The following is a 27,858-nucleotide window of genomic DNA, read 5'->3' as shown; positions in this document are numbered from 1 at the left end:
GGTGTTGTAGACAATGAGGCGGATTCAGAGGCAGATTCCAATGATGACACTTATCAATATTTGTCATCAATTAATCAGATCTATGAACTAATATTTCAACTCTTGGTGATGATTATTGCCCAAGACCTGCGGAGATGTCTACTAATTCGACAATCTCTATCACGGAAAATAAGTTTGTATTTTATCCCAACAGGCTTTCTAAGGCTACTTCTCACCTTGATACACGCCTTCCTATTGGTTTCTACTGTCTTATCAGTTTTTAGCTCATCTATTTTTTGAAAAAAAATTATGAGCTATTGTCATCACCTTGGCGTCGGCGTCGGTGTCCGGTTAAGTTTTGCGTTAAGGTCCACTGTTCTCAGAAAGTATCAATGCTATTGCATTCAAACTTGGTACACTTACTTACTATCATGAGGGGACTGGGCAGGCAAAGTTAGATAACTCTGGCGTGCATTTTGACTGAATTATGTGCCCTTTTTATACTTAGAAAAATTGAAAATTTGGTTATGTTTTGTGTTTAGGTCCACTTTATTCCTACAGTATCAAAGCTATTGCTTTCATACTTGCAACACTTATTAACTATCGTAAGGGGACTGGGCAGGCAAAGTTATGTAACTCTGACTGGCATTTGGACGGAATTATGGGCCCTTTATACTTAGAAAATTGAAAGTTTGGTTAAGTTTTGTGTTTGGTCCACTTTACCCCTAAAGTATCATAGATATTGCTTTCATACTTGGAACACTCGCAAACTATCATAAGGGTACAGTAAAAGGACAAGTTGCATAACTCTGGATGTCATTTTTACGGAAATATGGCCCTTTTTTGACTTAGTAACTTTGAATATATGGTTAAATTTTGTGTTTCGATCCACTTTACTTCTTAAGTATCAAGGCTATTGCTTTCAAACTTCAAATACTTTCATGCTATCATGAGGGTACTGTACTTGGCAAGTTGAATTTTACCTTGACCTTTGAATGACCTTGACTCTCAAGGTCAAATTATTAAATTTTGCTAAAATTGCCATAACTTCTTTATATATGATTAGATTTGATTGATACTTTGACAAAACTACTCTTACCTGACATACCACGATAGACTCCACCCAAACCATCGCCAGTGCCCCCCCCCCCATCCTTCCCCCCCCCCTATTTTTATTTTTATTTTAAGATCATCTCACAAATGACCACCACACCCTCACACTATACCCCCCCCCCCCCCCCCACCTCAGCCCCCCCAATTTTTTTTTGATACGGTTAAAAAACACAAATATTTATTTTTATTATTTTATGTTTGAAATACCGTCCAACCATCGCACCCAAGAATCCCCCCCCACCCCCCCTCCCCCCACCTGAATCCCCCCCCCTATTTTTTTTTTTTTTTAAGATCATCTCACAAATTACCACCACACCCTCACACTATACCCCCCCCCCCCCCCCCACCTCACCCCCCCCCCCCCCCCAATTTATTTTTTTTGATACGGTTAAAAACACAAATATTTATTTTCATTATTTTATGTTTGAAATACCGTCCAACCATCGCACCCAAGAATCCCCACCCCCACCCCCCCCCCCCACCGATTTTTATTTTCTTTTTCGCATTTTTGGAAGATAATGTAATAAATGTCCACACCCCCACACAATGCACCCCTCTTCACTCCACCCCTCCCTCCTTTGTGATTGAAAATGAGAGTCCCTTCACCTTTAAAAAGAAAATGGATGAGCGGTCTGCACCCGCAAGGCGGTGCTCTTGTTCAATCTTTGGAATCAGCTAATAAGACCATTCCTAAAGAGGAGAACTGTGGAAAATGCCTAAGGATTTATCTGATCCTAAGCATAATGAACGTACTAGAAGCTACAAGCATTCTGTACCTGATCCAACTTCCGGCTTGGATTTTGCCAAATTACCGGTTCAGGATCTTTACATCAATAAGCTGTTGCTTAAAATGCCTACTTCTTCAACTTCAGTTTCTGTTCCTTATTCAATGTTGGAACATTAGAAAGTGAGAGAACGCAGATCTTTAGGTATTACCAACCAGATAGATCTCATGCTAGCAACTATTTTGCAGTTGGTGTGTGATTGGTCGGACTCGGTTCCTGAAGATTTTCGTGTTTTGTTAATTCATCTTTCACGAATGACATTGTCCCTTTCACATAATGCTGCTTCTTCAATGTCGGAGATGCTAAGGATTCGTAGAGATCTTATCCTTTCTTCTTTAACGAAAGATTTTCTATTAAAACCTGGTATGAATTCTCTCAGCAGCACCTTCTAATCAAGATTTCTTTTCGGTGGAAGGATACAAGACGTAATTTCAGCGGACAAGATGATCAACTTCATGCTTCTTTAGCTAGAAACAACTCTGGACAACGCCAAGGGGCCTTTAAGCGACCTGTTTCTAGACCAATGGCAAATCCAGCAGTTAAGAAGGATAAGAGGAATAACCTTTTCTCTAAAAGGCCTTCCTTGAATCCTCGATCAGTTCGTAACAAACAGTCTTCATTTAACAGACCTTCTGTTTCTCAGAAATCGTCTGTTAAGAAAACTGGTAGGAAAAACAAGTCTCAGCCGGATAAGAGTTATTCCAAACCTTTTACCGGCAAGGGTGGACCTCCTACTTACCAGCCCTAGGTACCTACCCTTTCTACCGCCTTCTCATCCGATTCTGGGAATGACAGTAGGGGCCAGTCTTCTACATTTTTCAAATCGTTGGCTTCGTATAACTAAGGACGCTTGGGTTCATTATCTCGTTACTGAAGGCCTGACATTTTAATTCGAAAACAGACCTCCACTCTCTCACGTCCCTGTAGAGCTGGTATCTCCGCATCCACAGATTCCAGAGTCCATTCTCGTTCTTTTGGAAAAACAGGCAGTAGAAAGGGTTTCAGGCCCTTATTCTCCAGGATTTTACAGTCGTCTTTTTCTTGTTCATAAGAAAAATGGTTCCTTGAGACCAGTAATAGACTTATAAGTTTTCAACATGTTTCTACTCAAACCAGCTTTCAAGATGGAGATGCCTTCCTTCATAAGGATTTCCATCAAACCTCTGCACTGTGGGGTTTTCTTGGCCCTGGAAGATGCGTACTTCCATGTTCCTATACACCCCAACTACCGAAACTACCTTCGTTTTGCATTTGGAGGCCAGGTATACCAGTTCCGAGCGATGCCAATTGGGTTGGCAACAGCCCCTCTAGTCTTTACCAAGCTTATGGCTACAGTAGGAGCACATCTCTGTGTTCACGGTATTCTGCTTCTTCAGTACTTCGACGACTGGCTGTTACACACAGCTCGATCGTCAATTGCTTCTGCAACATCTGGAATTTTTTTGGAAGGAACTCCTATCATTAGGGCTCCTTTTATATGCATACAAATCAGACCTCATGCCATCTCAAGATTTCACTTTTGTGGGAATGAACTTCTTGACTCACATCAACAAGGTCAGAGTGTCTCGTCAACATATATCATACCTTCTGGTGAAGGTCATTTGTGTTTTGTCCCAATCTCATATAACAGCTCAAGAGTTCCTATCTCTCAACGGTATCCTGAGCTCAGTAGCAGACTTTGTGCAATTAGGACGTCTTTTCCTTCGTCCTCCTCAGCATTACCTCTCAGCTTGTTGGAAATGGTCTCCGGACAATATGTCATTGCAGATTCCTATTCTTCCGGAGTTAATACCACATCTTCAGTGGTGGCTGGACAAGGAGACTCTTGGCAGGAGTGCCCCTTCTTCCTGCGCAACCGTCTTTGTATCTTATGACGTACGCGAGCAAGGAAGGGTGGGGTGCTCATCTGGAACTACTCAGTCTGACAGTTTTGGGTTTGTGGTCTCATCATGAGTCACATCTGCATATCAACAATCTAGAAATGCGAGCGGTATTTCTAGCTGTATCTCATTTACAGTCACATCTTTGAGACTCTTGTGTGATGGTGTCAACAGACACCACATCAGTTGTGACTTATATTCAGACACAGGGGGGAACACATTCTCACTCCCTGTATCTGGAAACCAAGGAATTACTTGTTCTTTGCAGACTTCATACGGATCCAGCAATGTTCCACATACACGTCTGGCTGTTATCAGGCAATCTCTGCAAAAGAAACGCTTTTCTGTCCGGGCTTCAAACCTCGTTGCTTCTGCAAGGAGAAAGTCCACCAGAGCAATCTATGATGCTCGATGGAAACTCTTCTCTAATTGGTGAATTCGAGGGAAAAGTGATTCCCTCAATCCTTCTGCTAGATGCATAGCCGATTTTGTCATCTATCTTTTTGATGATAAGAAACTTTCTTTTAGCTCCATCAAAGGATATAGATCTATGATTTCGCAAACATTGGCTTTTACTAAATCATCACAAGTCTGTGCTGATCCAGCGATTTCGGAACTGATTCGATCTATGGAACTTAAACGTCCTGTTTGTGGTACACTGGCGCCTAAATGGGATTAGGCTTGTGTTCTTGATTCTCTAGATCAAGCTTCTTTACAGTTCCAAACCTGGAAGACCGTTTTCCTTCTTACTATGCTTCAGCCAATAGGAGAAGTGAAATTCATGCTCTTTCTATCGAGGATGGTCATCTTCATTTTGATTCCTCAGATGGATCTGTAACGTTGTTATGTCAGCCAGGATTCCTTGCTAATAATCAACTCCCCTCTATCGCTTCTAACCCTTCAAAGTTCGAAGTCTTTTTAATACTTGTGGACATGAAGATGATGATAGACTTCTTTGCCCGGTCAGGGCTTTGAAGTTCTATCTTAAATAGTAAAAGTCTATTCGAGGTTCTAGCAAAAGACTTTTCATTCCGTTAAAAAGGGGGGGGGTAGGTGTCTGCGGCATTTATTTCTCGTTTGGTAGCCTCGACTATTAAGAAAGCTTATTCATCTCTCATATGGGGATTTATCCCTGTTTAAGAATAGACCGCATGAATTACGAGCTCTTTCGGCTTCGTGGGCGTATATTAATAATGTTCCACTTTCTGAAGTGCTTCAAGCTGCTTTCTGGAGGAATCCGACCACCTTTTCCTCTTTCTATCTTCGTTCTCTTGAGTGTCAACAAGACAATTTATATATGTTGGGTTCTCTTGTGGTTGCTCAAACAGTAGTTTCTTCCATGGCGTAATGTACTGGTGCTATCCAGAACCTAAAGTAGAATACTGTACTAACAAAGATTATCTGAGGACATATTTCTACTATCTCTGGCTGAAAAACCTGAATATGGGTTTTTGCTGTGAAGGGAAAATATAACGATAACCTCCCGCAACAGCTACAAAATCAGCAAGGGATAGCAGGTATGTATTTATGACATTAAAACAAATTTTCTTAAAATAAAATTCATTTTAATTATTAAATACTTACCTGCTATCGGTAACTCCCACCTCCCACCCCGCTCATTGTTTAATAATATTTTCATAATTGCATGAAAAGTAAGATGAGTTACGGTTCTTGATTTCCGGTTAGGTTACATTGTACTATGTTTAACCTGATCTGTTTTCAGTTAGAGAGGTGGCCGAATTCCGGCACTTGAAGATTTCTGGAGAAGCTAACCCACCTAGAAAGGTATAGCTAGGGATAGCAGGTAAGTATTTAATAATTAAAATGAATTTTATTTTAAGAAAATTTGTATTTGACATATAAGGGCCTGGAATCAATCTCATAAAACAAAGGCATATTTAAATGATATTTATCGTATTGTAGGACATCATGGATGTGACCGTGGTTGCAGCATGTGGTCCCCCGGGGGGAGGCAGAAACCCTGTCAGTCCCAGACTGCTCAAGAACTTCTGGTAGGTCACATTAACACAATCATAGTGGAGCCTTGCTCTGGAAAAATGGGGCTTAATGCATGTGGGTTAAGTGTTTCCCAGATAGCATGTGCAGTCTGCACAGGCTAATCAGGGACAATTTTTCCGTTTAAAAAAAAAGAAAATTGATTGGAAAGAAGTCTCTTCTTAGTGAAAAATCCAGATTTGAAGGAAAGTGTCTTCAATAATTGTGGACAGCAAAGGCTAATCTTGAATGACAATTTATGCAGATGCATTATGCCCCATTTTCCCAGAGCAAGGCTCAGTTGTATTAGCAGTGACGGTGTAGTGTTCATTGGTAAAAATGCTTGAGGCCTTGTTAGCTGAACAGGTAGAGCCGTCAGTGCTTCAGCAGTTGTTGGTTTGAGTCTAATTTTTCCTGGGGATTTACTTAAGTGTGGAATATCTCGGACCAAAAAAGGCTAGACTTTTTTTGCACTTGTTTTCTCTTTTGCAATATTTGCACGGAGAATTTAAAATTGAATCAATTGCATTTGTCGTTAATTATTAATGGATAGAATATTTTACTAGCCTTTTTTCCCACAGTTAAGTAAGAAGTTACGAGTATTCATTCACATGAGTTCTTTAGGAGAACAACTTGACTGATTTGATATTGACCACATCTCACCTGAAATGGAATAATACCTCCCATGACCTTGTCTATCCAATGAAAGAGTGTATTCTGGTTGAGGTAAGATGATATTTAACCATAGTCGATCAAGAAGTCTTTGAACCTTAATATGGAAAAACGGGGTTTAATTCAGTCGGCACAGACTTATCATGGATGACACTTTCGGTCTGGACTGTATTTTTGCTTAGAATATACTTTCTTAAAACAATTAATACCATTTAAGAAGAAAATGTCCATTATTAGCCTGTGCAGACTATGCGTACCTGGGACAAAACTTAATGTGTATGCTTTAAGCCACATTGTTTCAGAAAAGGGCTTATATTATATATGTCTCAAAATGTGCCCATGTTTTCAGCATGCTGGCATTCCCCCAGCCGTCCACACGCTCCCTGCAGCACATCTACCAGGTTCAGCTGGGGAGATTCCTACAGGACGGGGACTTCAGTACGGAGGTCCAGGAGTGCCTGTCACCCCTCGTTAATGTCTCTATATCCCTGTACTACTGCATGTGTCGTAACATGCTCCCCACCCCTGCCAAGTCTCACTACACATTCAACGTGAGGGACCTTACCAAGGTTTGTCTCCATATCCCTGTACTACTGCATGTGTCGTAACATGCTCCCCACCCCTGCAAAGTCTCACTACACATTCAACGTGAGGGACCTCACTAAGGTATGTCTCCATATCCCTGTACTACTGCATGTGTCGTAACATGCTCCCCACCCCTGCCAAGTCTCACTACACATTCAACGTGAGGGACCTTACTAAGGTAGGTGGGGGCGGCCTCACTAAGGGGCGTGTAAGAAGTGTGGAGCCTAATTATGATGATCCTTGCAGCCTAGCACAAAGAGCTCATGGTGAGCTATTCTCTTTGGTGGCTCTTCATCCACCTGTGTTGTCCCTTCTCAGTTTTTTTTTTGTCAGTGGTGTGTTTTTGTAAACAATATGCTTGAAACAATGTCCTACTCCTACTCTGCTTTGAAGATTTTCATGAGACTTCACAATAATTATCCTTGTCTGAAATAAAATTGGCCTGTGAAAAGGGGGTTTAATGCATGTGCGTAAAGTGTCATCCCAGATTAGCCTGTGCAGCCTGTGTAGGCTAATCAGGACGACACTTTCCCCCTAAACTGGTTTTTATTGCTAAGAAGGGACTTTCTTTAAACGAAAAAGAAATAAAAGCGGTAGCGTCAAACCTGATTAGCCTGTGCGTACTCCACAGGCTAATCAGGCACGACATTTAACGCAAATGTATCTAACCTCAATTTCACAGAGCATGGCCCAAATGTATGTAAAAAAAAATAAAAAATGAATAACAATACGCCATTGAAACTTCTCAATGACATAAAAGACATTGAGGTCCTGATCACAAGTCTTTAACCACCTTCTATATCTGGTTGCCAGGTGATCCTCTGTGTCTATTTACCAGGAATTGCATGGAAGCAAAGTGAAATGGATTTTGCAACCAGAAAAAAACCAGAACAGCCTGCGAGTAGCAGTCTGTTCAGGTTTTATGCTGTTTGCTGCTCATAAGTATCCATGGGTTGGAATTGAAGCCTTTAAACCTTGAATTTAGTAAGAAGGGTATTTAATTAAATTCAACTTTCTAAGGAACAACAAATGTGTAAAAATATGTATCTAAGTGGTAAAGGGATAACCTGATTTCTCAGGTATTTTCTCTTTACAAATGACACAATTATTATTATAAAACTACCAATTAGACTATGCAAAAAAAAAGTTTCTAATCCAAAGCAAAGCGAAATAAAATTGATAGTTTAATTTATATGTATGAGAACTCAATACTTAATCAATTTACAGATCATAAGTGATATTTTGTAAGGTTCTTGTTTTTCTTATGTTAATAATGTAAGAGATGTGTCTTAAGCACCCTTTTCGTGTGTTTGCCAGGTGATTCAGGGCATGCTACAGGCTCACAACTCAGTGGTCGTGAGTAGAGACAATGCGGCACAGCTGTTTGCTCACGAGGCCACTCGTGTATTCCATGACAGGCTGATCTCCCTGGAGGACAGGACCGTTTTCTACCAGTACTTGTCTGATAACCTGCATGATTACTTCAAGGTAAAAAATTATATGACAATTTTTTTCAATTGAGAGACTTTGCCCTGCTTATTTCATGTTTTGTTAGTCAATTTACTATACTGATAGTTTAGAGTTTTAAAATATCAACTTTGTCAAGAATTGCTGAACTCCTAACCAGGTGTATAGATCTTAAAACCAGGTGTTTAGATCTTGAAACAAAGTGTATAGATCTCTTAACCAGGTGTAAAATTTGTGTTGCATTCGTCTTTTTTTTTGGATTAGCAGTTTTCATGAAATCTCTACCCGACTTCACTTTTGAAGCATTTTTAACAGTTGTCCAACAGTTTTCATCAAAACTTTATGAGATAAAGAAATCAACTTACTTATGTTTTATAACCTTTAAGGAATCCAAAATTCATGGTACTGAGGCAAGTACAAAGTTCAATGTTTGACTATATTAAACAGTTATATTGAAGTTAGGAGTTTCATTCATAACAGTTATATTAAATTAGATAGCTGTATATGCTCTATAATACTCTATGATGCTATATGATGCATCAAATCAGTGTATATTCTCTTAATATTCACATAGTTACATAACATATTGTTGTTGTTGTTTTTATACTTGTATTTTTGTTTTTATTGTTTTAGATATCATATTTCAATATAATCTGACACATATTATTGTTTAATATTTATTTCTTCATGTTATTTGTTTGATTCTGAACACAAAATGTGTGTATATTATGTATTAGTTAAAAGACATTTCAACTATAAATTGATGAATAACCTTTTCTTAGTAATTAGCACACGTGCTCCAGTTTCAGTCTATAACATTCCTTAAATTATGTAAAGTTGGTCTTTTTTTGTTATTTTTTTCTGATTTTTGGTGTGCATGAAATCACCACCAAACTTGACCTTTCAAGCATTTTCCAACAGTTTTCATCAAAATGTCACTAACATTAATATATTTTGTTTGTGGTCTGCAGGTGAAATGGTCTGCAGAGCAGCTAATGGATGAGCACATGATCTTTGGTGACTTCTTTGACATCGACGACCAATCCCAGGGCCGCGTGTATCGACCAATCACCGACCAGAACAAAATACGCCAGGTTCTGGAGGAGTTTTACATGCGAATGAATTTTGGAAACACCAAGGTAAATAATCTGACAAGGACAGTTAAACAACAAATTTGTGTTCTTTCAATAAAATATTTTGATGTTTTTTTAAACTATGAAATTTATATTTACTATTATAAAACCTGTAAGTTTTTTTTTTTTATTGCTTTTAATTAACTTGACAATAGTATTTTGTGACATAATACAGAATTTCACTGATATAAAGAGTCAGGTCATTGCCAAAAAAGTATTAACATAAGCTTGATTTTTTTTACAATTATTGTAAGAAATATGTAAAATGTAGACAAATATTATCAGTTATTTCCAATATTAGATAATCATATTTTATTCTGCAAAATAGCCCAAAATCGACTGCTTTAAACTGTTATATATCGTAAACCATATATTCCAACTAATAGATATATTTTTGGGGTGTAGGTTCAGACAATCATACAGTGTACAGTGTTTAATATAAAGTTGCTTTTGTCTTTCTTAATTTTATTCACCATTAAGTGCATGCAATCAAAATAATTTGAATCTAGTGAATATAAGAACTGTACATTGGCACATGGTAGAAAACTTTGTTCCTACCATTTATAAATATTCATATTCAATTATCTGCAGTGAGTGTGACGCAATATCTGTGTAACACGTCAATAACAAAAGATGTAGTTTCAAACTTAAACTGTTAACATGTCTGATAGACTTCAGTTGATAAACTATTATCTTAACTTTACACATTAAAGGTTAGTTTAAAAAAACAAACTGCAAAAAACTGGGTTAATCCTTAAGAAATTAAAGCAATGTTCTAAGTATTTCTAAGCTTATACTCTGCCTTGCATTGTCAGGTTGATAAAAAGGTATATGCCATCAAAAATGTGTGTTGATAAGTATGTCTTAACATCAATATATGAGCAATGTCGTGCAAAATTAGACTTATACCATACGTGCCCTTCTTATCTCCAGGCAAGCTTGTGTGATTGCGCAGGCTGGTCTAGAGCTTCATCTACCACATATGGCATAAATCCTATTTTTGCATGACCCTGTTCATATGAGGGTTCAATAAATTATGAGTGCTTAATTATTTGTTCTTAAAAAGTTGTGTGTGAGTATTTGTGTGATTGTTATTTTTCATAGATCAGGTAAATTTTTCTTAAGATAAATTTTATCAATGATATTGTCAACTTGAAACTGATTCCAAACATTCAAAACTGTTGCAGGCTTTTTCCGCTCCATTTTGGGATAACGCCACACTGGAATTTTGGGAATTTCGCGTCGTGAAAACCCCCATTTTGGGAAAAAAATTAATCGCAAAATTGGCTCAATTGGGAAAAATTATTGCATATAAATAGTGTTTCTTATATTTCAAAGAAGCTGTTAACTGGTAAATAACGACTATTTTGATAACTTATTATTAAAATTTTACAAAATATTATGAACATGTGTGATAAGTGCAGGTTTTTTAATCTTAATTTGGTGATTTTATGAGGTGAAAAAAATCGCTCGAAGCGCCGGATTTTGAGGAAAATAAGGAAATTCTTAAATAATAATTTACATATTTTACAGTTTTTAAAACAAATTCAAGGCAACAGATAATTTAATTATGCAATACTTTCTATTTTCTACACCGGATCAGGTCAACTTATATATTTTAAGGGTAAAAAAAAAAAAGAATTTTTTTTTTTTTTTAATTGGGAATTATTTTTTTTCAATTGGGAAAAAAACAACCAGATTTGCATTGGGAATGGGGCCGAATTTCGAATTTCGGACCCGTGGCATAGGGCGGAAAAAGCCTGTGTTGATATATGTCTTATTAAAAGAATCTTTTTCAGTATTAAGAAGTGCTCTAATATGAAACTGTAATCATATCTTTTTTTAAAGACTAGTTTTTTATGAGCTAGAAAAATCAATTTGATTATGTTTTATAATATAGAAGATATCCGAAAAAGGTTGTAAGGCAAGTACACACTTAAATGTTAGACCATTTTAAACAGTTATATTGATGTTACGAGTTTGATTTTGATAATTTTAAACAGGTATATTGAAATTAGATATCTGTTTATATGTATCTACCAGTAATCAGTGTCTTTTCTTCTAATATTACTGACTAGGTTACATTACATGTTGTTTTTGTTGCTGTTCTTTATATTCTTGTTGTTTGTCTTGTTATTAATGAAAGTATTAGTCATAAAAGATGTGCTTGTGGGTTCCATTTTACAGAGCATAGGCAAATTGTTCATCCTTGCAAGACCATATGAGTCGCGTTCTGAGAAAACTGGGCATAATGCATGTGCTTAAAGTGTCGTCCCAGATAAGCCTGTGCATTCAACACAGGCTAATCAGGGACAACACTTTCTGCCTAAATTGGATTTTTGCTTAGAAGAGACTTTCTTTAAACAAAAAATGTCATAAAAGCGGAAAGTGTCGTCCCTGATTAGCCTGTGCACAGGCTAAAGCTTTCCGCTTTAATGATATTTTTTTGTTTAAAGAAAGTCTCTTAGCAAAAATCAAGTTTAGGAGGAAAGTGTCGTCCATGTTCAGCCTGTGTGGACTGCTAATCTTGTACAACACTTTACACACATGCATTAAACCCACTTTTCACAGAGCCTTAATACATCTTTTCTGTTTTATTATGCCCCCCTTCGAAGAAGAGGGGGTATATTGCTTTGCTCATGTCGGTCGGTCGGTCTGTCGATCCGTCCACCAGGTGGTTGTCAGACGATAACTCAAGAATGCTTGGGCCTAGGATCATGAAACTTCATAGGTACATTGATCATGACTCGCAGATGACCCCTATTGATTTTGAGGTCACTAGGTCAAAGGTCAAGGTCACGATGACCTGAAATAGTAAAATGGTTTTTGAATGATTACTCAAGAACGCATACGCCTAGGATCATGAAACTTCATGGGTAGATTGATCATGACTTGCAGATGACCCCTATTGATTTTGAGGTCACTAGGTCAAAGGTCAAGGTCACGGTGACCCAAAGTAGTAAAATGGTTTCCGGATGATAACTCAAGAACACATACGCCTAGGATCATTAAACTTCATGGATAGATTGATCATGACTCGCAGATGACCTCTATTGATTTTGAGGTCAATAGGTCAAAGGTCAAGGTCACGGTGACCCGAAATAGTAAAATGGTTTTCGAATGATAACTCAAGAACGCATACGCCTTGGATCATGAAACTTCATAGGTAGATTGATCATGACTTGCAGATGACCCCTATTGATTTTGAGGTCACAAGGTCAAAGGTCAAGGTCACGGTGACCCGAAATAGTAAAATGATTTTCGGATGATAATTCAAGAACGCTTTTGCCTAGGATCATGACACTTCATAGGTACATTGATCGTGACCCGCAGATGACCCCTATTGATTTTCAGGTCACTAGGTCAAAGGTCAAGGTCACAGTGACAAAAATCGTATTCACACAATGGCTGCCACTACAACGGACAGCCCATATGGGGGGCATGCATGTTTTACGAACAGCCCTTGTTATACGATGACACCCATGTCCTTCTGACACATTTCTAGTTTTTACTTTATTTGTAGATGGGGGGGGGGGTAGGGAAACTTAAATAAATACAGCAGGTATCCGGTCATTTTGTGTATTTTTATACAAGCTTTAAAAAAAAAAGCCAATGAAAATCCCATGTCAGACAGTTAGTATCATATACTTTTAACCAACTATCTGATTACTATCTGGTAATGTATAGCTTGTTATTGATTATAAACAACGTATGACAACTTCGAAAACAGCATCAATACAAGGTGATAAAAAATATCACTGACTGACCAACCCTTGGTGAGCATGTGTCGCTGTAGGTAAAACCAACAGTTTTTTTTATTTCTGCCTAATCTAGTTTATAAATTATGATGATTTTTACAGCATTGGACAAGACAGGAATTGGAAAATTACTATTCATGGATGGTACACATACCCCGTGATTTTATATTTTAGCTCAAGTCAATTTTCATATGCCTGGCTTGGTGAACCATGGGTTACGATTTTCGGATTAACATTTGTATGCAAACTAATGTTTTTTTATAACCATATGACAGATATTTATTATATTTCAATTTGTTAGTTTATAGTGGCTTCCTTTTGTATCCAAGTATTCTAGTTATTTGAAAAAAATAATGGTTTACAGTGGAATGTATAGTTGTTTATGATAGCTTTTATGTATTGGTATAAGCTTATGTGGACTTGGATTGTAGTTTATTATAATTAATTAATTATTCATTGATATATTTGATAAATTAAAAGCATTTTGGAGTATCTGTGAATATCATACTATTTGTCTTTATTTTTCTATAACCATGAGAGTGATTGTGATAATTTTAATTAACGATTATTATCAATTTTAAGATATTTAATTGTAATGATCGATGCTACTAAAAAAGTACCTTTTTTTTAACAAATCACAAAGGAAAAATATGTACCATTTATTATTCTGATATTTTTATTTTAGTCAGCATTGCAAGGATCAAATAACAGATTTGATTTAAAAAGCCGTGTCATGTAAAATGGACCTTATGCTACATGTGGCCAGTGTAGCTTCAGACCACTGCAGACTGCGCAGTTTGGTTACGAACTATCCTGTCCGCTATAGTCATGCAAGGTTTGGTTTTCTCAAGAGCAAACAGGGTGTAGAATGCTACACTGGTGGCATATTGCATTAGGCCTATTTTTGCATGACGCTTCTCATGTTTGATTTTGTACTACCTTCACTGTTATATTGCTTGCTATATACTGGTACCTGTAATTTATAGTGTTTAATTTTCAGAATTTTGATGCTGACAGTAATCTTAACATGGTAGGCGGTGAATCAGCAACACATTCCTAGAACACTGTATTCAAATCAACACCATTTAGTCTTTTCTGCTAGTTCTGTGAAGTAATTTCTTCAATCTTGTTGACTACTAAGTCAAGGAAATAAAGGAACAATTTATAATTGTCTGAGCTACTCTACCCACCCAAATGTCATTGTTGGAATCTGTATATTGCTCCTCTTAAGGTACCTTGCAACATGTCCAATCACTGTTTCAACCATAAGTATAAAACTAGATCTTCACACATGTGTTCCAGTTCATTATATGAGGTCACTGAACAAGTTCCATAACACCAGACCGCAATTAAGCAGATTTATGCCCCTTTTTATGTCCCCAGATCGAATGATCGGGGGCATATTGTTTTTGGCCTGTCTGTCTGTTCTTCTGTCATTCTGTCCCAAACCTGTAACCTTGGTTAAAGTTTTGCGATAACTTTTGCAATATTGAAGATAGCAACTTGATATTTGGCATGCATGTATATCTCATGAAGCTGCACATTTTGAGTGGTGAAAGGTCAAGGTCATTCTTCAAGGTCAAAAGTAAAAAAAATACAAACCAAGTGATAAGCTTTAAAAGGGAGATAATTTCTAAACCTGCCAAATGATATATTGAAATATATTTCAAAGCGGCGCAATAGGGGGCATTGTGTTTCTGACAAACACATATCTTGTTGTACTAAAAAATCCTGTTAACACTTAGTTAATATTTGCGTGCAACTACTCCATTACTGGATATCAACTACAGATAATGAAATAAAACTTACATAAGTGTCCAGGATCTTCATGAAGATTGGCTGACGAAGATCTTTAGCTGTGACCAGGTTTCTTGTAGGATGATGTCCCTTTTGTACTTATAAAGGCCTGTAAAGTTATGCATGAAAGATGAAATGAATTTTTAAAGTTTGAATTCAACAAGTACATATCTCTGTATTGTAAGATATGAATTATTCCCCGTCTGGAAATATTTGTTGACATAAAATGGAGGCCAAATTTGTCAAACAGCCAATTCACACCAGGCACTTTTAAGTTATTGCTTTTGTTTACACAACAAAATGCAAAATTTTCTGCTCTCTTATTCATTCAGTTTTCATTGAATCTTCATCAAATTTTCTGATAATGTTTGTTGACTTAAAATTGAGGCCAATTTTTATACTTGAAGACAGATGCATATTGTGATTCAATTCCGATATGTTTATGCTTCATTACTATGAGTTATTTGGAAAAAAACGTTATATAAATTTAGAACTTTCTAAAAAAGGAAGAGACTGTATGGTGTTGGTTTTGTAATGATGAAATGTTCCACTAACACCATGTTGCTTGTAGTGACGGGGTTCTGGGTTGACCTACTCACCAATTGGTGCTGTTGTTGTTTGAATGTTTTTACTGTTTTTTCTATTGTTAAGGTTTTCTGTATTCATAAATATGAGCCATCTGTGTAGTAGTTATAAATCCACAACCAACTTGTGGATTTCTTTGATATTTTCTCTGTCTTTCTTTTTTTTTAAAGGGAGTTAATAAATTTGGCGTTTACGTGCAAAGGGTGAGAGTGTTATTGAAAGACAGTTATTTTGTTTGTTAAAATTTTGCATTATATTTTGTTATATGTTTATTATTGTTTCATTTGTGTTCCTGTTTGTGACACAAGTTTGGTTTTTATTTTTTGATAGTGTTTTTTGCGAAATTAGCTGTGTGGTAGAACAACTCTCTGTGTGAAAGGTTGTTCTTTCTTAGCGGTCTTTCTCATATAAAATCAAATGTTTGTTCTTTCTAGATTGATGTAGTTCAAGTAAAGTGATCTTTTTTGAAAATATTCTGAAGCATATTTTATCATAAATTATTTTTAAATGATCAAAAAAAATTCTCTAAGAAATATTTTGTTCCCTAAAATGTAAATCTTTAAATAGAGATTATTATGATAATTTTGTGAACTTTATTCATCATTTACTTGTATGCTTGTAACATTTGTTAGTCATATTTGAGATTGTTTCCAATATTCAAATATGACCAATAATAAACACTTTTTTATGCCCAATGATGGAGACTATTGTTTTGCCTTATAATGTAGACTGTTATCCCCAAATAAAGATATTGGTTCATGCCCAATGAAGGAGATTTGTATGTCCAAATAATTGAGACTGTTACATGCAAAATAATTGAGGCTGTTACATTCCCTATAATGGAGATTTTATGACCAATGATGGAGATTGTTATGCCCAATCACGGAGTGTATATTGATAGGAGATGAATCGAGTATTTGACCCTTACTGTAGTAAATTCAATCTTATGCAAAAACTATTCATCTGATTTAATTGGTTTATACGTTATCTTGTTGCTTATTAATTCCTCTTTCAAAAAAATATAACTTTTAGTATATTCCCGTTGTTATTAGTGGATTTATAGCGAGTTAAACACAAGAAATACACATTTTATGTTTTACCACCGCGCGTTTTAACGTGTTGTGGCTATCGATCTTTTACAATTAGCGTACAGCGAAGCGGGAAGGTTATACATTTTGATGTACCCACTCACGTCTTTTGTTAAATTATAGTTTCATTTCTCGGCCGATTTTGACAAATTATATATCATTAGAAAGCTTACGTTACGTAGTAAACAGATATATAAATATATATTAAGTTTTTCTTCTGATTTCGACAGCCCGGCGAGTTATAACTTTAACTTTTGCAAATATCATACCATTTTGGAGTTTTAGAATCTAGATTTACGGTTGACATGTTCGTACTTAATACCAATTTGAAGCGTTTATATTTGGAGTTCAGTTTTAAAAATTACATCTAGCTTAGGAGAATAGAATTCTGTATAGGATAGAAAAAACTATTGTTTAAAAACGAAAGTAATTAAGGAATGAAGGCGGAAAAAAGTAGCGTGCGTTCCTAACACACTGAACTGATGCTACGGTTTTGGCCATTATGCTTTTGTTTAGAAACCGGCCATTGAATTTCCTTTGCCATATTATTATATTTTTATGGAATATATTGTAGTATTTTGCTCACGAAACATATCAATAAAGCTTATTATAAATGAATCTTAATAAATTAACGATTTCAGCTCTTGTTTATAACACAGAAAGGGTGTTAAATTTATGATGAAACAGCGTATATAACGGACCCTCTCGATATTATTCGGCTTTGCATGCATACTTGAAATAAAATGGGTGTCAAAAACATTCATCGTTTGCTGTTTATTATCAACAAGGTAATTATGTATAATTATTTGAAATGTTATTTACCTTAAATTATCAATTTATTTAAGATTCTTGAAAATCACGGTGGGTGTTATGCGGGTCATTTCGTATTTTGTCATCAGGGCATCATGTCCAACTATTCAAAATCAGATTTTTTTCACCGGGACGATGACGGCTTAGATTTAGACAGGCAGACAGATAGTTTATTCAGACTTATACAACAGTACATCGTCTTCAACTCAAATATATAAATTATTTTTAGACGAATTGTTAGGTGATTACACATATAGCAGTGATGATTCTGAGAATGTTGCCATGTTTCTTATCCGTGTAATCTAGAGTCCGTGGTTTGAGCATTTTTATTGCGGTGTTCAATAAAAGATATCTCAATAATCTTGTTTATTGATAGATCTGTGGTTTTATTGCCCCTGTGTTCAGCACAAACCAATTAACTCGTTATGATCAGATACTGTGCCGACCAATACTAAATAACACTATGGTGTCATACGCCACAGCAGGGACCTATACTTGTATATTGGTCGCTAACCACAGGTGGCAATGTTTGGTCAGTTTACACTTTTTGTGATACCTCCATGTCTTCTCGTGGTATTAGTGGTCATTTCTTGGAGTAATGTAACGCCAAATACTCAATTTTGCGTTTATAAGATATGTAGCGTATTGAAAACATTTAAAGTCATCTGCCCATACAGATTGCCATAAACTAAATACTATATAGATGTCAGCCAGCTTAATCATAATAATTATAAGTGCTTAATACCTATACATGTACATTTTCAACATTTAAAAAATCTAATACATAACATTTAACGTATTTAGCGGGTACCGGTAAAAACCTCTGTCATTTCGTAGTCCTATAAAGAGTGTATGGTAGTGTACGGAACAACATGATTAAAAACAGCATTCTCATTTGACCACAACGGGGTTAAATAATCTTTCCAAAAAATACAAATAATACAGAGTTTTAATTTAGAATTCTATATATTTATAACTCTGATAACTTATGAAGATATTTCAATATACATGCATACCGTGATTTTCAAGACTCTTTAAATAATTTTAATTAATTTATGGTTAATAACCTTTCATATACTTTAACATAATTACCTTTTTGATAATAAACAACAAACGATGAATGTTTTGACACCCATTATATTTGAAGTATGCAAAGCCGAAAAATATCAAGAGGGTCCGCTATATACGCTGTTTCATCATAAAATTAACACCCTTTCTGTGTTATAATCAGGAGCTGAAATCGTTAATTTATTAAGCTTCATTAATACTAAGCTTTATTGATATGTCTCTAGAACAAAATATTTCAATATATTTCATAAAAAATACAATAATCATGGCAAAGGAAATTCAATGGCCGGTATCTAAACAAAAGCATAATCGCCAAGACCTTAGCATCAGTTCGGTTCGTTAGGACCGCGCGCTACTTTCTTCCGCATTCATTCCTTACTTGCTTTCATTTTTAAACCATTTTTTTGTCTCTATCATATACAGAATTCTATTCTCCTAAGCAAGATGTTATTTTTAAAACTGAACTCCAAATATAAACGCTACAAATCGGTATAAAGTACGAACATGTCAACAGTAAATCTAGATTCTAAAGCTCCAAAACGTTATGATATTTGCAAAAGTTAAAGTTATAACTCGCCGGGCTGCCGAAATCAGAAGAAAAATATTTATATATATTTATATATCTGAAAACTACGTTATGTAAGCTTTCTAATGATATATAATTTGTTAAAATCGGCCTAGAAATGAAACTATCATTAAACAAAATACGTGAGTGGGTACATCAAATGTCATACATGCCATACGTCCCGGATTGTCCGGGACAGTCCCGGAAATGAAGAACATGTCCCGCTGTCCCGGAAATCTGTCAAATGTCCCGGAATTTACAAAATCCATATATACATGTACCTTATCTTATGCTTAACTGCACCTCAAAATCTGTGTATATCTGCAGCGTCTCCATGACAATGCCTACCCAAATAGGCAGACGTGCAGACTACGCTACGTGTCAAAATTGATCAATTAACAGGGGTCCTGTTATCATATCGATTGTCTCACGTTCGCGGTAAAACCTGAAAAGGCGGCATTGTATAATGTAGTTGTTAATGGACTTTACTCTACTACGTCATTATTTCCCGCTGCGTAAGGGCAAAGGATAGTTATTCACACATCTGAAGTCCAACATCGCTGAGTAAAAAAAAAAAGCAGTTTATGTTCACACGTTTAACGGACAAAGAAGTATACCGGTACTGTTTTGTTGTATTTGTTTTATTGTGATTGGTTGTATGTATTGTGAATTGATTTGAGTTGATGATCTAACGGTACTGTAGTGTTGTATTTTTTATTATATAAATGTTATAAATGAATAAAGACGTATCAACAACTACGCGTTACACACCGGTCTTAATAACAATAACGCAGTGATGTCACCATCTATGTTTAGAACGCTTACACTGAAAACACGTGGCTTGTATCAAGTAACAGAAGTAGTAATGTTTAATTTGACGTTAAAAGATCAAGTGTATTTCGGATAGGTTTTCGAACTTTTGCAATTAACGATGCGAAACAAAAAAACGTACCAAAATGCATATGTCTATTAATATCGCTACATTTTATACATGTCCCGGAAAATCGGCAAAAGTCCCGGACAATTTAATTCAATGTCCCGGAATTGGTCTGAAAAATTATGGCATGTATGTCAAATGTATAACCTTGGCGCTTCGATAAAAGAATCGATAGTTACGACACGGTCACGTGACTTAGACACAAGATATTTGGAGTAACGGTCCCGTTTCTTATCCGTGTAATCTAGAGTCCGTGGCCCAATAATATACCTAGACTGTTATGACCAATGATGGAGATGGTTATGGCCAATAATGTAGACTTTTCCATGACCAATAATAGAGATTGTTTTGCCCAAAAATGGAGACTGTTCCATGACCAATAATGAAGATTGTTTTGCCCAAAAATGGAGACTGTTCCATAACTAATAATGAAGATGGTTATGCCCAATAATGTATATTGCAATAATGGAGACTGTTCTTATGCACAATTATGGAAATTCTGTTGAATGATAATAGAGACTGATCCATGCCAAATAGTAAAGACTGTTTCATGCCCAGTTATTGAAATTGATATGCTCAATAAGGGAAACTGTTTCATTCCCAATAATGGACATTATTATTTCAAGTAATGAGAACAGGTCATTTCCAATTATGGAAACATTATAATAATTAATCAGCATTATTATATTGTAATTTATGTCAGCACTATTTTGTATGATCATCTTTTTATTAATCTTGTACCACAGTTTGATCAGGAGTCGACAGTGGTGAGGCTATATCACAATCAACTATTCTAATTACAATGTACCTTCAATATTGCATCATGCTAACCTTTAATTACTTCATGCTGTATGATTATAAATAATATCCACTTTGATTGCAACATAAAAATAGTTTTCTATTTTAATTAAGAAGACACGATTGCTGATTTGTGTGGAACATTAACAGTGTGTGGTTCCTAACAAAGGATTTGAATTGGCATTGTGTTTTGTTTTATAATAATAACTTTCATTTAAGTGAATTTTATTTATCATCACAATTTGGGGGGAAAAATACTTGAACTGTTTTCAAATATTTTGATTTAATCACTGCATACTTATATTTCGTATTTCTGTTTCAATTTCAAATATTTTTATTTCAAACCTATTAAACTTCTACTTTGTATTTCTAAAGTGCATTAAATTTAGCCATTTGCATATTTATTTATTTTCCTTTTCTTTATTATTCTTTTTTTATTATTTAAACACTATTTATTATTTATTTATATCATATGTTATCATTGATATAAATTTATAGTTCTTCCCTGGTTATTCCTGTTTTTAACCTAGCACATTATTTTTATGGTCCACAAATTTAGGGCTTCTTGCAATTCTTCATTTTACAATAAATTGTAAAACAATGTATGCTATAATTGAAACTCATTTATATATACTTTTTACATTCAAATCATATATTATAAAAATACCAAGTCATTATTTCAACCTTATGAAATTCTTATATTTTGAAAAAAATAATAGTTCTTGTATATTAACCAAAAATGACAATTGTTTATGTGCTATAAATTAAAATTTTCAATATAACCTTTGATGTTGCTATTGTTAAAATATCTGTCTTTCTGTTAAAATGTGTATTTTGTCCTTATTTTATTACATCCCATGAAACCGTCAGTTTCTCTATCATATATGTTATTGTAAAACAACTATTCATGATACTGTGATGTGCAGAATGTCCATGCAACACAATGTTGCAAGGCTCTGAGGTAAATGATAAATTTAATTTAGAGTAGAATTATCTTATAGGCTTTAATACCACCCAAGAAATTATTTGGTGTCACTCAAAGTCTAACATCCAATCAAAAATCAAAAGCATGTTTAGCTATGGGATATTATTTCTTGAGGTGTATCAATTACCAAGTGTAAGCGTGTTGCACTGCTTTAAATCCCTCCCTGTCTTGGCGACAGCATTCTGACTGGATTTTATCAACTACCAATCTAAAGAAGTTAAACACTATATTCCCACATTATCTGTTGAAACCACACTATTTGTTGTGCTTGAACTATTTTTTGTGTGTATATATGAACCTGCAACTAAATGGCAATTATACTCCCCTGATTATTGACCTGTGTACATAATAAGGCCTTATTTCTGCATGTAATCATCTTCCTTGGTTGTATATCTCCAGAGAGTTAATTGCCTTGGAAGTTATTTCCATACAAAGTTGTCTCTTATGGATTTAATTATCCAGAGAATTACTTCCCTTGTATTTTTTCTCACAAGAGTTGTTTCCCTGACAGGCTTCCCAGATGGTGTTTTTCCGAGATGCCATTGATCACATTTGCCGTGCTGCAAGAATCTTCAGCCAGCCAGGGGGACACATGCTTCTTGTAAGTTTCAAATTATGTTAGTCAATAAAATCTATAATAATACTTGTTGGTGCATTTTCTCTGCTGTAAAAAATCTACAAAAGCACGTACAAAACGACTTGTTACAGTCAAGTGAGATCAATTTGTTGTGTGACCAGCATATACTTAAAAAAAAATGCAATGGGTGAAATTAGTTTCTGGTTATTAAAAAAGCCAAATTCAAAGAAAAAACTGAATATCTAATTAGAAAAATACTATTAACAACAGATGTAATACAACTTGACAATAAATATAAAATAAACATCTTTCCATTTGACTAAAACTGAAGAATGTAAGACAATAGATTCGGCCAAAACATTATGCTTAGCACTAATCAAAATTCAAGTACTGTAATTTCCAGCAGAGATGAACAGTTATTAAACAGTGCAATAAATTGAAACTGACAACCAGAAAACCAGAAAAAAGACTCTTGACAATGAAAGAAAATCAAAAAAGCACAATGAACTGCAAAAATGAATGACTTCATGTATTCAGTCTCTAATATTTGCGCCATGTTGGGGTGATGTATTATGCATGTTCATAAAGTGTCATCCCAGATAAGCCTGTTCAAGGACGACATTTTCTGCTTTTATGGAATTTTTCATTAAGAGAGACGCTTCTGAAAGAAAATCCATTCTAGGCGAAAAGCGTTTTGTCGCACATGCATTATGCCCAGTTTTCTCAGAACGCGACTAATTTGTACTCAATCATTGGTTTGTTTCAGGTTGGTCTTGATGGCTGTGGTAAGTCCACTGTGGCTCATCTGGCAAGCTTCATAGCGGGGTGTGAGCTATTCAAGCTCACCCTGCAGAGAGGCTACAGTACACTAGAGTTCAGAGACGACCTTAAGAAAGTCTTCCTGCAGACAGGGGTCAAGGGGGAAAAGATGATATTCCTGCTTACAGACTCCGACATTGTCAAGGTGATGGATATTTACTTATTAGAATGTGAAAATTATTTCAACATATGCTGATATACTGGTATTCAGTCCTTAATTATAATCAAAATTTCATTTCTGTGGCATCCCAGTTGTAAAGAGTAATATACTTTAATTAAAGAGTGGGCATATTTGCTGCAACCAAAGTTAACTATTGCATTATAGTGAGTGTCCTTGTGTGTTTGCTTAGTTTTATAAGTTTCAAAGGAAATGAGGAGGAATAAACAATCGGAAAAAAATATAAAAATACATAATAACATTAAAAGAGTGTTGTTTTGGGAAAATGGGGCATGTGCATAAAGAATCATCCTAGATTAGCCTGTGCAGTCCACACAAACTTATCAGGGACGACATTTTCGGCATTTATTTATAAGGGAATTCTTTTACACGAAAAATTGGTGTTACAGGAAAGTTTCTTGGAGGACATTAACTGCATCCTCAATTCCGGTGAGGTACCGGACCTGTTTGATCATGAGGAGATTGACGGTATCACAATGGACCTGAAACAGGCAGCGACGCAGGCTGACGTCCAGGACACGCGCGGGGCCGTGTACAACTACTTCATCCAGCGTGTGAGACAGAACCTCCATGTGGTGCTGGCACTGAGTCCGGCAGGGGGCCGGTTCCGGCAGAGGTGCCGCATGAACCCAGCGCTGATCAACTGCTGCACCATTGACTGGTACAATGAGTGGGATGAGGAGGCCATGTTGAGTGTGGCCGACGTGTTCTTTGAGAATATAGAGTTCATTGCAGAGAAAGATATTGATATTGAGGTATGAACCTGTCAATATTCAGATATAAACATGCCAATATTGAGGTATAAACATACAGTATTTACATTTAAAGGTGTCAGAACTTAGGTATGAACATGCCATTATTGAGAAAAACACCTTCCATTATTTAGATATAAACATATCAATTTTGAGGTCTAAAGATTTGAATACTTAGATATAACTATGTCAATATTATGTTATAAACATTGTGTTTATTAATTTTATTTAAACCTATTTATTTTAGCTCCATTGCATTTAAAGTTCTTACTACTTATTTGAAATGCTCATGAGTCCGTTTCCTGGGCCTAGAACAAGTACTTTGGTGTCTTTATGAGAGATCTAAAGAACATTCCCTTGGTGGGGATAGAACCCTCCCTGTTGCTAGGCGGACACCATATCCATTACATTATGGTGACCTGTGTTTATTGAGGGCCAAATATGTCAATATTTTGGTATAAACATACAAATATTGAGGTCAGTTTTGATGTCTAAACATGTCAATACTTTGGTATAGACATATCAATATTGTGGTATAAACATCCTTGTATTGAACAGAACAGATAGTTTACTTGGGACTTATTTGCATATCTATATTGAGGAATAAACATGTCATAAACCATACTTAACCCTTTACCACTTTGAAACATATTTTTACGCTTATGTAGTTCCTTAGAAAGTTTAGTTTAATTAAAGACCTTTCTTTCTAGATTCAAGTTTTAAAGGCTTCATTTCCAACCCTCAGATACTGATAACTTGCAAAAAGCATTAAACCTGAACAGACTGCCAGTTACTTGCAGGCTGTTCTGGTTTTATGCTGATTGCACACAGTTTTCACTTTGCTTTTGAGTGGGAAAGGGCCTATACATAAAGCTTCCATAAAATACCTAGTTTTGCTGCTAAACTTCCCAATCATCTATGATGTATGTCCCCACCAGGCTCTGAAGAAGAAGGTTGGTGCCATGTGTGTGGACATCCACAAGCTGATCGGCACAATGGCTGAACGTTACTGGCACGAGATGCGCCGCCACTACTACTCCACGCCCAGCAGTTACATGGAACTCATACGTCTCTACTCCAAACTGCTCAAGGAGAACAAGAATGAGTTCATGCAGAACAAGTGAGTCCTTGAGAATTGATATGGTGTACCAAACACTTGACAAATGACTCAAGGGAGACATTCGAACATTGGACTGTAATTTTCATATTATTGATGTTGCCATGTTGTCCCAGAAACCATGGAAACTTTTGGACAACAAAAATACAAAATGTCCAACGACAATTTGCAGAACATGGCTGTTGCAATTTTATCCAGTTTACCCCATTTTCTAGTGTATGGCCTGCAAATTGCATAGTCTAATCTTGGACAACACTTCACACTCATGCATAAAGCCCTGTTTTCCCAAAGCATGGCTAAATTATAATTAAAATGCTATAACTTTTCTCTTTTCAAGGGAGCGTCTAATGAACGGCTTGTTCAAGCTGTCAGAGGCCAACTCTCTCGTGGGTACGATGCAGCAAGAGTTGGTGGAGCTTGGCCCAGCCATTGTGCAGAAACAGAAGGTACATGTTAGCCTCCAGAATTCATACAAATCAGCATATGAGATGTATTCTGGGAAAACTGGTCTTAATGCATGTGTGCACAGGCTAATCAGGGACGACACTTTCCAATAGAAAGGAATTTTTTGTGTTAAGAAAGACTCTTTAGACACAAATCAAGTCTATGCTGAATGTGTCATACCTGATAAGCCTGTGCATACCAAAATCAGGGATGACTCTTAATGCACAAATATTGACCCAGTGTCCCAGAAAAGGCTCATAATAAGCTTAACAGTTTACTGATGTACTGAATAGGTCCTCAATTATAAATGAGCCTATTAAAAGGGCGTTTAATGCATGTGCCTAAAAAATGTTGTCTCAGTTAAGCCTGTGCAGTCCGTATAGGCTAATCAGGGACAACACTTTCCATCTAAACTGTTAATGCTAAGAAGAGACTTTCTTTAAACAAAAATATCATAAAAACGGAAAGTGTCGTCCCTGATAAGCCTGTGCAGACACCACAAGCTAATCTGGGACGACACTTTGCTTACATGAATTAAACCCCTTTTCACAGAGCAAAGCCCAAAGACATAATGAAAATTTCAGTATAACAGTTACTTAAGTATGCATTTTGTCACATTTTCAGTCCCATAGAAAATCAAATTAAATTGACAACCTTTTTTACTTGATTCAAGTTTTAAAGGTTTCATTTCCAACCCTGAGATACTGATAAGAAGCAAAAAGCATAAACCTTAACAGCATGCAAGTTACTCGCAGACTGTTCTGGTTTCATGCTGTTGCATATAGCCATTTTCACTTTGCATCTGAGCTGGAAAGGGTTAACCCTTTGCATGCTGGGAAATATGTCGTCTACTAAAATGTTGTCTGCTGAATTTCTAAAATTAGCATTTACTTCAATTTTTTCTCAAAGAATACTATAAGAATAGCAAACAGTTTGGATCCTGATGAGACGCCATGATCCAAACTGTTTGCAAAGGCCTTCAAACTTTGGTTCCAGCACTGAAAGTGTTAACAATGATCTCTTGGCATGTCAGGACACTGAGGTGTTACTGGAGCAGTTGGAGAAGGACCGTGAGGCTGTGAACGAGGTGCGAACTATCGTGGAGCATGAGGAGAACATCATGAAGAAGGAGACAAAGATTGTACAGGACTATGCAGACGTAAGTCTTACATAACTTGTAAATCGCACAGATTCAGGGTGTAGGATCACATGACTTTGTGGGGTTTACAATTAAGCGTTAATAGTGTAAACACACTGGTGAGTGACAATGTTTTGCTTTTTCAAAAAACTTTTAAAAGAATTTCTCTTAAGAATGTTCACTAGTGCATATAGGACAGTTTTTAAAGCTGCTTATGGCAATGTTAAATGCATCAGAATTACTTTATTTAATAAGCATGTTTTCTTGACCCAACACCCGATGTGTATAGCATTAATGTACATGGTTATGCTGCATGCAACATAATATTTTGGCTCCAATTTCAGACGAATTCAATGATTTATTCTCAAATCTTTAAGATATCGGCACAAACTTCAAGTAAAATGTATTTAATGAAATAAGGATTTTTGCTAATTAATCTTAATAACTTGAGATATTTGCAAAAGTAAGTTTTTAACTGTGTGTTAACATTTTGTCCAGCCTTTGTGTAAACCCCTGTGAACCCCGCTGATCCTTCACTCTAAAATTAGCAGGACTACACTGATGTTAGACTTTACTTGTAAATCACACAGAGACTGTTAAGGACCGCGCCAACACCAGTCTTTAATTTAATGGTAAATCAGACACAGCTTGTACAGGAGTACGCCTACTCAAGTCTTACTTTACTTGTTAATCAGACACATATTGTACAGGAGTACGCCAACTTAAGTCTTACTTTACTTGTAAATCAGATATATATTGTAGAGGAGTATGCTGACATAAGTCTCTCTTTACTTGCAAATTAGACACATATTGTACAGGAGAACGCCGACATA

The 27,858-nt window shown here is 35.9% G+C and overlaps 1 protein-coding gene across 1 annotated transcript in view; it reads left to right on the top strand.

Annotated features, from left to right (window-relative positions):
- Positions 1-27,858, top strand: part of LOC127874702 (dynein axonemal heavy chain 6-like) — a 279,888-nt gene that overhangs the window by 133,709 nt on the left and 118,321 nt on the right. The window contains 10 exon segments of the mRNA XM_052419240.1: positions 5,681-5,769; positions 6,774-6,993; positions 8,327-8,497; positions 9,448-9,615; positions 22,512-22,601; positions 23,344-23,541; positions 23,964-24,329; positions 25,265-25,446; positions 25,781-25,889; positions 26,921-27,046. Of these exon segments, the coding sequence (XP_052275200.1) occupies positions 5,681-5,769; positions 6,774-6,993; positions 8,327-8,497; positions 9,448-9,615; positions 22,512-22,601; positions 23,344-23,541; positions 23,964-24,329; positions 25,265-25,446; positions 25,781-25,889; positions 26,921-27,046 (1,719 nt within the window).

This window comes from Dreissena polymorpha, chromosome 3 (genome assembly GCF_020536995.1).
Source record: "Dreissena polymorpha isolate Duluth1 chromosome 3, UMN_Dpol_1.0, whole genome shotgun sequence".
In the NCBI taxonomy this organism is placed as follows: domain Eukaryota; kingdom Metazoa; phylum Mollusca; class Bivalvia; order Myida; family Dreissenidae; genus Dreissena; species Dreissena polymorpha.
Note: the sequence above shows the minus strand (reverse complement) of the source record. Positions and strands in the feature narration are given on the sequence as shown.